At 35.0% G+C, this 14,196-nt stretch overlaps 1 protein-coding gene across 1 annotated transcript in view; it reads left to right on the top strand.

Moving 5' to 3' along the window:
- CCDC178 (coiled-coil domain containing 178) overlaps positions 1-14,196 on the top strand; it is a 303,687-nt gene that overhangs the window by 188,161 nt on the left and 101,330 nt on the right. Inside the window, exon 18 of the mRNA XM_090284995.1 lies at positions 11,906-12,055. Coding sequence (XP_090141121.1) covers positions 11,906-12,055 — 150 coding nt within the window. The remainder of the gene's footprint in view (positions 1-11,905; positions 12,056-14,196) is intronic.

Here is a 14,196-nt window from a genome sequence, read left to right on the forward strand (position 1 = left end):
GATACAGATGGGTTCCCAGAACACTCTCCTTGTAGGGGAGCCTGTACTACAAGGTACCTGCCCACCAGAACCTTGTGGGGGAAGCCTGTGCTACAAGGGGCCCACACCCCAGAAGATAATTCTAGAGATTTTTGGGTCCCCCCTGTGTAAAGTTCATTCTGGACCTCCAAAACAAAAGTTGCAGGAATAGAAAAATTAACAGACCTTAGCCTATAATGTAAGACCTACATGAACCACATTTAATTCAAGAAGGTATGGGATAAGTAAATTTGGACATTGTTTAATATATTTTAATAGCTCTGAGCACTCTGTAAAGTTATTGTGTCCATTTTGAGAATACAGTACCTTAAAATCCTAAGCATATCACAATTTTTAAAAAAGTTAGAGACATTTTTGAATTATTAATTGACTATGTCTCCTTAGTTTGTGCCTTTGTTGGAAAATGAAGAAAATGCTTTCCAGCAGTTTCTCTGTACATAGCCTGTAGGTACAATCTAAATAGATCTTGAATGACAGCTCTAAATTGCAACTTTGTTTTGCATGATACTAATGTTTTAATTAAGAGTCTAGGGCAAGTCAGTAAACTTTTTGTGTAAAGGTGAATATACTAAATATAGGCTTTGCACTCTGCTCAGTTTCTATGACAGTTAGTCAAATCTGCCACAGCAGAGCAAAAGCAGCCATTGACAATATGTAAGTGAATGGGGTGATGGTGCTCCAATAACACTTATTTACTAAAATAGGCAGTAAGCTGGAGTTTGCTGGGGAGTTATAGTTTGATGATCCCACTTCTAGAATATGATTTTTTCATATTGGGATGAAGGTATCTTGGGGAGTAGATGCATCATAGAAAATTGCCTTAGGTATTTTATTTTATTTTATTTTATTTTATTTTACTTTAAATATACTTTTCATTTTATTTGACAAACCGTATTGTATTAATTCCAGGTATACAGCATAGTGATTCAACATTTATATACCTAACAAAATGATCACCACAATGTCTAGTAAGAACTATCACCATACATAATTTTGATGATGTTATTGACTCTATTCCCTATGTTGTATATTACATTCTGTGACTTATTTTATAACTGAATGTTTATATTTCTTTTTTTTAAGTTAAAGTGGGCTTTTAGAAAGATTTTATTTATTTATTTTTAGAGAGAAAGAAAGGGAGAAAGGGAGAAAGAGAGGGAGAGAAACATCAATGTGTGGTTGCCACTCACATGCCCCTGACTGGGGACCTGGCCTGCAACCCAGGCATGTGCCCTGACTTGGAATCAAACCAGCAACCCTTTGGTTCTCAGGCTGACACTCAATCCACTGAGCAACACTAGCCAGGGTGAAAGTCTGTATTTCTTAATCCTTTTTCCTGTTTTGGCTCATCTCCCTACCCTCTCTCCTCTGGCAACCATCAGTTTGTTCTCTGTATATATGAGTTTGTTTCTGTTTTGTTTGTTCACTTGTTTTCTTGTGTAGATTCCACATATAAGTAAAATCATATGGTACTTGTCTTTCTCTGTCTGACTTACTTCACTTAGTAATATGCTCTCTAGGTCCATCCATGTAGTCACAAATATCAATATTTCATTTTTATGGCCTAGTAATATTCCATTGTATATATGTACCACATCTTCTTTATCTATTCACCTGTCTACGGACACTTAGGTTGCCTGCATGTCTTAGCTATTGTAAATAATGCTATAGTGAATGAACATAGGGGTGCATATATCTTTTTGAATTAGTATTTTCTTTTTCTTCAAATAAATACCCAGAAATAGAATTGCTGTATCATACAATTGTTCTATTTTTAGTTTTTTGAGGAACCTCCATACTGTTTTTCTATAGTGGTTGCTTCAGTTTATATTTCTGTGCATGAGGGTCCCTCTTCCTTCACATCACTTGTTACTGCTTGTGTTGATAATAGCTCTTCTGGCAGGTTTGAGATAATATCTCATTGTGGTTTTGATATACATTTCCCTGATAAATAGCAATGCTGAGTTTCTTTTCATTTGTCTTGTGGCCATTTGTGTGTCTTTTGCCTTATGTGTTTTAAATCCTATTTCTACTTGGGATACATTGCAAGGTTTGGATGGCACCCTACTGTGAAAAACAGCATCAAGTGATTAGAGATACCCATGATTTTGATTTCTTAGGAAGGGGAATAACTGACTGAGGAAAGCACAAAAGAAAAAACATGAATAATAATTAGATCCATAGGATATTTTATTAGACTAGAAATTGTTTACTGTACTTATATTTGGCACCCGTAAGACATAGTCCCAGTGTTTCCTGACCCGGCATCCCAAAGAGAAGTCACTGAGGCTGTTTTTTATTTATTCAAAGAACTTTTTTGTCTGTGATCATACAGTTTATTTTGAAAGACTGATTCTACAGAAGTTTATTTTTAAATACTCTGTATTCAGAAATTAGAGCCTTTATAGTTATCAGTCTAAAATCTTGAGGACTCTGTAATTCACTTCCAAGATTAGGAAGTGATGTACTCCCAGATAGGGTGTTAGGCTGAAATCAGACAGTATCCTACCTGTAATCCTGCTCTCTTCCTGCGTGACTTTGCACAAGCAACTAACTTTTCTGGCTCCATTTTTTCATTGTCAAGATAAAAAAAAAAGGTTTTTAAATTTCTGTTCCTGTGGACTTGTACCAAATTGTTAATACTCTCTCTGGGGTCTAAAGATGGCTGGCTGTTGTGAAGAGGGGCTTTAATTTTCTACTTCGTATACCTCTCTATTTTTTGTGTATAATTAACCAGCATGCATTATTTTATAAGAAATGCATTTTAAAAACATTTAAATTCTAGGATAACATGAATGTTGCAATGAAGTTGGCATTACACATAAAAAATATTTTCAAAATTAAGTAGTTTCTACAAACATAAGGTGAGATCAGGTTACCTGACCACATCAATAGGAAGTTACAAATAGCATATATTTTAATTTTCAATTAGTTTACTTAATTTATTCCATAATATATATCCTGGAACCATTTAGATCAGTCTGTCTTTCATTTGTAGTGACATTTCTAGGTACTGTTCTTACAGTCTCTGCATTTATGTAGCACATTATTACTCCATGATAAAGTTAGTTGGTAATTCCTTAACTCTTTTTGCTGATGACCTTTTAAAACTGCATAATTAGAATAAGCTGTGGTTATTGTATTGGAATCTCTATCCCATGGGCCGACAAGGCAGTGCATTAATTCTCTGCATCACCCACTCCCTGTGCAGTGCCATCAGCACAAAGATATTATTCTTTGTAATTACATAAAGAAAGGGTCTATTTAGTGTTAACTGACCTTTCTGTGACTGATCAGCCTTTTCCACCAGTGAAGTAGAAATGTATATCATTAAAATGTGAGTAAATAGGAAACCTTCTAAATCTTAAACTATTCAAATCAGGAGGTGCGCATGAAGAGGAAATTGTTCAATTTTTCACATGAAATGGTGAAAAGAGTAGCAGACTTTAAAACTATATTTTAAAATATTGACAAATTGAAATATAATTAAATTATGATAATGCATGGGAATATTTAAAAAGGAAATAATATGCAAATATGTTTCTATTCATGATCTTAAGCAGGATTAGAGGACACATTATTAAACTCAAATACATATTCAGGATTAAAATTTAAAGTTTACTTAATAACTAATAAATTTAGGGGAATTATTACTGTGACTCATTTAGAATGTACATATAATTTAACCGTTTAAATTATATATTTTAACTTGGAGAAATTTATTGGAAATAATTACATGACACTGATATTTACTCTCTTTTTCTTATAACATAATTTGTTTCTCTAATCAGTTATACTGAATACTTAGAGGGGACATACAATTATATTGAAGGAAACTGGATCAAATAGAAATTTAATAGCTAATATAAGTGGCATTTGTATAGCATTTCCTGAAGCTGTTGAGTAGTTAAAGGAGAAATGCTGCACTCAATATGGAGGTAATTGTTCCTCTTTTATGAAAATACACCCACATTAGTCAGGTGCTTTTTAATATTTAACAAGCTTCTGTGTTTCTAGGCCAGATTTTCCTTGCCGCGAACACATACAGATATTTCCTAGCCATACAATATCTTCAAAATCTGTTCACAAATGAACTCTCCCTTGAAACTTAGAACTAATCTCTTATGGAACTACCATTATTATTTGGACATGTTTTTTATCCTTCTTCATGTATAATGTATTCTGATGTAGTTAGCTTTATGAATGCCTCAATTCCCTTATCTGATTGCAAGCTCCTTCGGCCCTGAAATTGTATATTTTTTCATGCTGTTACCAATAATTCCTGGTCAAATATATAACAATGAACAGAGTAAAAAATAATAAGGAACAAGCAGGGTTAATACAAAGTACTCATAAACCCCAATAAACCTTTTTCTGAGTTCTAAGAGGCAATGTCATAGTGTCCATTAGTAAATTTTTGAGTAAGTCAACAGTAGCTAAATTTGTAAACCCATCAGGGTTCTTAGATAAGGAGTCCTGTATGTGGTCATAGATGTGGGTGCTGGAGTGGGATAGCTAAAGAAAGTATTACTCTGAATTCTGTCAGGGACTGGTTTAACCGGTCAGCTGATATATGGCAGGCTTTCATCAAACACTGTCAAAGAGATGCTATTTGACCTCTCACAAGGTCTCCCATAGTGCTTGTGTATACCAGTTGCTCAATGAGTATGTGTTAATAAATTAGTGAATAGAGAGCATCTTGTCAAACATAATATATAGAGTTTGAGGCATGTAACAATGTTAATGCAGAGGACTGATTTGTTCATTTAAAAATCAAGAATGCTCAAGACTAATTATCAGAGAATTCATGTTGGACAAGAGACTGGTTTCCATGGCAGCACAGACAAAGAAGTGGGTCCTGGGAGAGTTAAAACAGTTATTTGCTACTTTGAGGCTTCAGGATATCGACACATATCATTCTTACAGACTTGCTCCTTGGAAACACTGGGGAGAACGCTCACTTTCTGTAGTCATTGGTATATAGATTTTAAGGGAGCAGCAATACAGTAACACCTCTTTGCACACAGTAGGTGATATACTTAATAAAGTACATGTTTTCTCCCTTTCTGTTATATTGTTAGAGAATTGCCATATATTTTCAGCATTTGTATTCACCATGCTAATTCCCATGAATCAAAAGGAATGCTCTTAAAGCGACAGCATTAACAGAAACTTGGAGCCTCCATGTCTCATTTATTCTAAAATCTATCCCCTGCACATTTTATGAATTTGTCTTAGTATTGATGTCTGCTTTAATAACACCAAAGCATTACTGAGTGCAAAACTATCAACAACAGTGCCCTAAACTCGCAGAAATATGTCAAAATCACATATGAGGACTGTGGAGATTTAATAGTATGATATCAATGGTGTTGTGGGTAAGCGTCCATACAGGATCACATGCTCCTGAAACATTGGTGCTTGGAATGAAGCATTATAATGTTATATCAATGTGATACTAAATATGTGGGTACATTTTATTGTTCACACTATTAGTAATATTATAAAATCAAGAGATAGCAGAACATGTAACACAATCTATGAAAATCTAACACATGAGTCATAGGTAACAATCTAATAGTCCTATAGGAGCCAAGAAAACATTTCTCTCTACTGACTCACAAAACTGTACTAAGATATATACTGACCTGTGTGGCAGGACAGCTTTTATTCCTGCCAAATAATATAGCTCTTTTAAGATTCAGGTCATTTATTTTTTTCTTCTATGAAGTTTTTTCTGACCCTGCTCCCCACCTGGTAGAATCAGTTTGAGATGCTTCAAAAAATACCTTGAATAGACCTGTTTACACTTCTGCCTCCCCCTACTCTAGCCTGTAATCTCTGGTGAACAAGGGTTATCATTTTAATCCCTGTAATAGTCATAGAGCTGGACCCATAGAGTAAACTTACCCAATGTCTGCTAAACAAATGATTCCATGAACAAATAAATAAATAAATGAAATGCTAAATGTGAGGATGCCTTGGAGTAAGACTGATCAATAAGCACCAGCAATACACCTTTTGTTCTCTGGTGGTTGTGGTAAGAAGTCAATTCTTTCCAGCCATGGGGCAGAGGTAAGTGTGGTGCAGTCCATGGAAGAATACGAACAAGGCAGCCGCACTCTGGTCAGATGCAAGAGGGCAAGGAGCTGTCTGTAGTAAGTGTCTAATAACCAAGAATCAGAATACAACCGATAGATCTGCAGAAAAGATCATCTGAGGCAGCCATACAAAATCATATCAGGATAGGGTAGCTAGAATTAAAACTGGGTCTTAAAAAACTCTCTTATAATGCATAATTGAAAGAAGGAACTCGGTGACCCCTCTGCCTGATGAACTGGATTGAATTGCCTGTATTAGGAGCAACTGAGGGTTTAGATGACACATTACTGTAAGTTTAACCATAGACACTAGGGCTATTTTAAGTATTTGTAAATAGCTATGGCTTTCTACACATACATGTACAGTGCTAATATTTTAATTATAACCATCTCTCCAGAATGTTTAGATCAAGTTTATTTCTTGTAATCTTCTTTGCCATTGGTCCACCTTAATATTTTTTTAAATGTTCAAATGGATTTGGACTTCCTCCAGGGTAGGTATATCTGGCTGGACCTCCACAGCTCTCGGTGGGTAGCATTATTCTGCTACATTCAATCATACTCTAGACCTGTGCAGGCATCAGCTGTTAAGTTCTATGTACTTTGGTACTTGGTCTTGCCAGTGAATGCATCAGGTCCAATCAAATCTTAAAATATAGAATCATGTAGAACAAAAACACACAAGAGACTGGTTATATGTGACCAATATGCCCATATTAACTTACAAAGAAAAATAGCTTCCAAGGAGACCCAGTCCTAGTATCCTTCAGCAGTCCACTTTATCTATGTCAACAAGCTGTTAGCCAGACTATAAAAACACAGATGCTTGATGGAAAAAAGGTTTTAAAAAAGTAATTCTGTTATTTGATTTGATTCTTTAATGTCATTAGGTTTTATAAAGACAGCATTGGATAGTGTTGAGGAGTGCTGGCTCATATTTATGAAGGAAGTATATTAGATGGTGAAGAGAATGGCCTCTGGAGCTGGTCTGCCTAGATGCAAAGCCCGGGTCCTCCACTTAATATATGTATAATTTTGCATAATATGCCTGGTGTTTCAGTTGCTATGGTCACATAACACCCCCAAACTTCATGGCTCATGATTCCATGTGTCAGAAATTTTGACAGAACACAGCAGGGCCAGCTCATCTCTTGTCTCACACGTTCTGAACCATCCTCTGGACAACTAACTCAGAGACTAGGGGTTGGAGTCATTTTCGGATAACTCCTTCATTCACATTGGTTGCTGGCTATCATCTAAGACCTGAGCTAGGGTTGTTTGCTGGAACACCTACCCATGTGGCCTGGCCTCCTCACAACACGGTAGCTAGTTCTGGTGGTGAGTAACCTCAAAGAGAGGGCCAGATAGAGGCTATATGCTTTTTTAAAAAACTAGCTTTTAAAAAATAAACGTTTTATTTTAAAACTGCCTTTTAAAATAAAATAGCCTGGGAAGCCACTTCATTAATCATTTTCACCATATCCTATTTGCTGGAGAAGCTGCAAGCCCATTCAGGTTCAAGGGAAGGAGAACTAGACTATGCTTCTTAATATGTAATGACAAGGTTCTAGAAGAACATGTGGGAATGACAATATTTCTGGGGCCGTTTTTGAAAAATATAATTGGTCTCACCTGACTTCTCTTTGCCTTATCTTTCCTTTTCTGTAAAATGAAGTCAATGTAACAGCTGAGACAATGCTATTGTCCCAGTCTTCTACATTACATGTGGAATGTATAAGTTACCATTCAAGCCCAGCCTTATTTCTTAATTCTTGTATATATAAATATATATATATGTATATATATCACAAACTAGATGACATATGCTCTATATATTTGTCCAAAAGAATCTCTGATTTTCATTCCCTAATCCCCACTTACCCAATGAGAGAGGGAAAGGAGAAAGGAAAGAGTGCGAAAAATAAACTGAAAAAGGAGGAAAAGTCCAAGATGAAAGTCATGGCTTAAAGAATAAGAAAAGTCAATTGAAAAAAATGGAGAACTACAGTTTGGATAACTAAAGGGGTCTCAACCTGCCTTTATTTTTCAGTATTTTTGGTGGGAGGAGGAAGCCAGGTCTTTCTTTAGCAATGATTTCTCAATACCTTTAGGACCATAGGCTAGCTAATTAGGTGGCCCAAGAAAAATGCTGAGTAGTGCCAAGAGGTTCACATAACTTGTAAAAGTCAATGATATGCCCAGAGAAAGAAATCTTGCTAAGAGTCTAGACAAGGTGGTATATCCATAAACTAGTGTTCAGTGCAAAAATATATTGTGCAAATTCTTTTTATATAACTAAGATCTTCATCTCTCAAGTAGTATAGTATCACGTAAGGTAAATGTGCTTCATTTTAATAGATGGTTATATTGTTGATAGGTTATCTTACAGAAGTGGGCAAATAAGCTATGTAGTTCTAAAGTGCTTAATGTACTCATTTCCTAACTAGTATTCTGTTTTCATTTGTTTATTTACCAAAAACCTGTGAACTCATGTCAGCTCTGCTTTGTATAATATATCTTAGAGGTGAGCAAAATGATGGTCTCAGCCCTCATGGAACAGAAAATATAAATTTCGTTGAGCTCTTTATAAACATAATGTTTATTTCCTAATAAAATATTAGGATACTCACAACATTCCTTCTCTTTATCAAGCCGTATTTTCAATGTTTCATTAATCATTAATGATGAGAAATAATTGATGATCATGAATAATAGGAATTGAATAAATACCAATAAATCTGGCTTTGAGAAAGTGTTATATTTAGAAATTTTGTGTGAATTTAATACACATTGAAAACAAATAAATGCAAAATATTTAGAATTCCACTTTCTAATTATATATTTTTGTGATTTTAATATAAATCTTTGCTGTAAGACCACAAATTCTTTAGGTTCACAGTGATATCTCAGAGCTTTTCATATAGTAATTACTAAATAAAAAGTTATAAATAAGTAACTGAATGAAAACAAATAAGTGAATGAATGAATGAAATAATATTCTAAGTCAACTCAGAGTGCACTTATTTTAACCTACAGAGAGTGCAAATAAAGCTTTTCTTAATGGTTTTAGAAACAAAAATTTTTTTCAAGTGATATTTAGCCAAGATCTTAAGTGGAAAAATCCTGCAGTTAGGATTCAGATGGGTTTGAATTTAGAAGCACATGAAAGTCATCATCTTTCTTCTCTTACAATTTCTTCTTTCTTCTCACCCTTTTATTATATCACCAACCCTGACTTTAGTGCCCTCATTAAATACCTTCTACTGCTATTATTTTATAACATGTTCTACTCTACTAGCGGTAGCATTATTTCTCATGGACATATTTCCACCAATAATGATCATTCCCTCGTTGTTTCACTTGCATGTTATAATACTATTGGTTAAAAATAAAATAGAGTGTTGAGGTGGAACTGCAGTTAAACATAAAATATGCTTTCAGCATCAGCAGAATACATTTATTTAAAAATTTTTAAAAACTTAAACTTTATCGCACATCTGAAGGTCACAGACTTTCAGGAATAAGAAAATCCTATATATTACTGGGAAATGCTAATGTATAATATCATGATTGATATAAAAATGTTTTCAAGATTCACTGACATAACTACACAATTTAGTTTCTTGGTATTTACTCTAATTATGCTATATAAAACAATACAAACTGATGTGATACAGAAGTAGAAAGTATATTTATTTGAAAGTAGAACTCCATATTACACAGTTGAGCAAAGGATAAAGTATCAAGTCTATCCCCAATTAAAATTCACTAAATGGGTTAATGCAAATCCCACGTAGCATTTTTCTCAAATTCAATGTTTATAGCAAGCAGATAGGGCTTGAAAGTAATGTCATTGAGAAATAGACTACCACAGGTATCAGAGTTATGTTTATGTTAAATCAGACAAGAACCTCAAAATTATTCCTTCTCCTGTCTCCAGAGCATTTATCAAAGTTTTAAGTTAACCCACTTGAGGATTATATTTTAATATTAGTGCTAAGATATCAAAAAGAACTGTAACCATATTTTCTCAAGTATTTTCACCAACTGAAAACATTCATAGATATGTTGTCTTCCTACTAAAAGATAATTCAATGGATTTTAGGCAAGTTTACTATATAGAAGTTTCCAAAGTTTTAAATTATTGTGCCAGACAGAACAAGGACATTTAAAATTGTTCTCAGTTCATCATTTTGGTTTTTTGAAGAACAGGTATGACATAGTATAAATCATTAGGGATCAATATGGATACCAGGCTTTCATGAGAAATATGTTTGTTGACCTTAATAAATCTTAAAGTGTGTAAATACAGAAATATTTGTACAGGCAATTTTCTGCTGAATTACATTTTATCTATGCACATTCTAATAGCACAGTATATGTTTTTAACAACTTACACTAAAGTTTTGATGTAATGGCAATCACATTTTTTAATTGCTCCACAATGGTTATTTTTGTATCTAGTTATTTAATCATCATTATCATTATCATGATCAATCTGCATTTAAGTGTTTTGAAAACTTTTCACTACTATAAATAATGTCGTAATGAATAAAACTTTTTGCTTCGATTAAATTCCCATCAAAGGAGTTACTGAACAACATTTTGAAAATATTTAAGACTGTTGATAAATTCTATATTTTTTGAAGGATCCAGAGAAAAAGTTCTGTGCTAGAAATGTAAGAAGAATCAGCAACGAAACTGAATTCATACATCAAATTTAAAGTGATAGGTAGTCCCCAGTTTGCCAGTAGGTAATGTTGCAAAAGTTATATTCTAAGGGTTTTGTATTAGATCTGACATGAAGGTGTTACAAAGTTCACAACTGCAAACAGAAGCAGAGTTAATCCTTAATATAGCTGAAGAATACAGTATTCCCTCACTTATTGCAGGTTTTATGTTCCAGACACCCCCCACCCACGATAGGTGAAAATCCGTGAAGTAGGAACCTTACATTTATTTTAGTATTTACATGTATTTTAAGGTTTTATAAACCCTTCCCACACACTTATAAACCGTTCCCAGTCCCTTATAAACATTTCCCACTCCTTTATTAACCTTTTCCACACTTTTATAAACACTAGTTATGTTCTTAAATATATTCTACACTCTTAAATCTATGTAATTTTAACAACATACGTATACAGTACCACAAAATCCCGTGATAAAGTGAAAAATCCACGATAAATAATTAAATATAATATTTTTTAAAATCCCGCGATACAGTGAGCCCGCGATAGAGAGGGACTACTGTACTACTAACAAATAATGGCTCTCTCTGGATGTTGAGTTCCTTGCTCCTGTCTTTTACTCTTTCCTTCTTTCTGTTTTGAGTGTTTTCTGAGAATGCCACCACTTTGAAACTTTTGGAAATAGGATTCTAAGGACCCAAATGTCTTTGACCTATTTGAGCAGTGGGGCTTAAAAAGAGAATAAAAGGGTGGAAATTTGGAAAAAAGCTGCTGGGATAATGTGTGGAGCCTTCCAGGATGGGGTACTTCCTAAAGCATATGGAAGGAAGTCCTGAAAGAAGGGGAACAGAAGTTATGCAGACTCTGACATATCAATGAAAAATAAAAACAAAATAATGCATTAAGAACAAAAATTGTGAAATCCAAGGAGCATATTGTTGTCAAGGAAACTTTTGGTTTTATTATTTCTGCACTATATAATACTTTTAGATAATTCAAATGATAGAATGATATAAAATTCAAAAATAAATTTAAATAATTTTAATTAAATATACCTATATGTTTATCTTCTAGAAAATACAGGATGATTCACTAGAAGAAAATCTACGTTTAGCTCAAGAGTATCAGAAATTACAGATGACTTTCTTATCAAAAAAGGACCATTATTTCTATCAATATGATAGGCATTTATCACTCGATGCTTCAATTAGAGATAAGAATCAGGTAGGTTTTTAAAACAATAATGATTTACTTGACCTATATAATATAAAAAGTAACAAGTGGGAAGTCATAGGATTTTCAATCTGAAGGTGGCCCTTTATATGCCACCAAATAGCATGGGTTTCTTTTACCCCCTCTTTTTTTTTTTTTTTTTTTTTGTAGAGTTTTGTTGTATATTTTATCAATGTTCTGAAGTTTTATTTCCCACCATTTTATACTAATTAGCTTTTGATTATTATGTCCTAGAATACCAAATTTCCATAGTTTATAGATTTACATATGTTATCATAGATTTCAAATATCAATTTTATCTATAGGTAACTTCCCATGAGACATCTCTAAATCTTCCTAATGATGTATGGGCTTCAGCTTTTGGTTTCTATTTTCTTTTAAATATGAGACTTAATTAGAAACTTGGACAAATAGTTGACCCTCTCTGATTGCTGGAAATCACTGGGAATTCTGTTAAATCTACAGTAATGAAAATGGAAAAGAAAAACATACAATATACCACAATAGAAAGGGAAGAGAAAGCTTTATTAACTGAAGTGGTAAGATGTACCCACTTCCTCTGTATTCTTCTCCAGACTCTCATGGACAAGAAAAATTATTATTTTGGGAGGAGTAGTATGGACATTGTAATGATGTTAATTCTTCCTATCTGTGAACACAGTGTGTGCTTCCGCTTATCTGTATCATATTTATTTATTTGTTATTTATTTATTGTTTTTCTCTGACAGTTGTCTACTTTTTCCTGCACTGACACCCCCACCTCGCCCACCCCCCTGCCCACAGTCAATCCACATTCTGTTGTTCATGTCCATGGACCATTCATACTAGTTCCTTGATTACCCCCTTCCCCTTCTTTCTCCCCTTTTCCCCCTTTCCCTTTCCTCAGTGACTGTCAGTCTGTTCCTTGTTTACTTGCAATTATTTTTCTTTGAATCTTTGTTTCTTCTCAGAATTTAAATTTTAAAAAATAAAAGCATGATTATTTTAACAATTTATTTAGCCATAAGAACTAGTAGACTGTTAATGGATCCTTTTGTCTTATTATTATCATCCGTACAAGGGGGGACCCAAAAAATTGAATTTATTTATAAAAAAATTGTGTATTTATTCTTACATGTTTAAACTTCAGTCACCTTCAAAGCACTCTCCAATTGGTGCAATACATCTATCAAGACTTTTTTTCCACTGCTCAAAACAGTTATTAAACTCATGGATTTTGATGCCTTTTAGTGCTTCTGCCATTTTTTGTTTCAGCTCTTCCACATCAGCAAAACATTTCCCTTTGAGGACTTTTTCTCCCAGAGAAACAAAGAAACAAAAATGTTGCTGGGAAGGTGGTGGGGGGAGATAGGTGAATAGTGAGGGTGGGGCATGTGGGTCATGCCATTTTTGGCAAAAATTGCTGAACACTCAGCGCAGTGTGGGCAGGTGCACTCGCAAATCACCTGTTATGAAATGGCAACATGTCGAGTCTCCAAAAACAATTCATTGAAGCCAAACTCAGCTTCTCACAGCTACGCCAACTGGTGCACTGATACAGATGGGTTCCTAGAACACCCACCTAGTGGGGGAAACCTGTACTACAAGGGACTTGCCCTCCAGAAAATAATTTGTTTGGGGAGGGGGGCGGGGCAGGGGAGCGTGGTTGTCCCACTTGTATTGTAGTAGCCCTGGCTGGTTTGGCTCAGTGGATTGAGCGTCGGCCTGCGAGCTAAGTGTCGCTGGTTCGATCTTCCAGTCAGGGCACATCAGAGAAGGAAAACTCTGACTCCAAAAAACCTCCACTGCCTTGCGGCATACCTCTTCAGGGGAAAGGCTAAGGGAGTAAACCCCGACAGAAAATCCGGAGCCGGAGTCCCTAAGGCGGTTTGACGTTGTAGTCAACACCGGCAACTCCTGCGGCGCACCTGAACCCAAGCTGTATTGACTCCGTCTTTCCCTTGGACCCTTCAGTTGCGAAGAGAGGGGGGGTCTGCTGCATGGGCAACAGCAGACCCTCCATATCACCCTGCCCAGGCTCTGTAGCTTCAGCTTCACTGGAGAGGACACTCCAGCGTCATCGCAAGATGTCGATTCAACACGGGAGGAGACAGATACCGTGTCACTCCCGAGTCGGACTGCACAACCATTCT

Source organism: Furipterus horrens, unplaced genomic scaffold, assembly GCF_987537825.1.
Source record: "Furipterus horrens unplaced genomic scaffold, mFurHor1.1.pri manual_scaffold_8, whole genome shotgun sequence".
Taxonomy (NCBI): Eukaryota; Metazoa; Chordata; class Mammalia; order Chiroptera; family Furipteridae; genus Furipterus; species Furipterus horrens.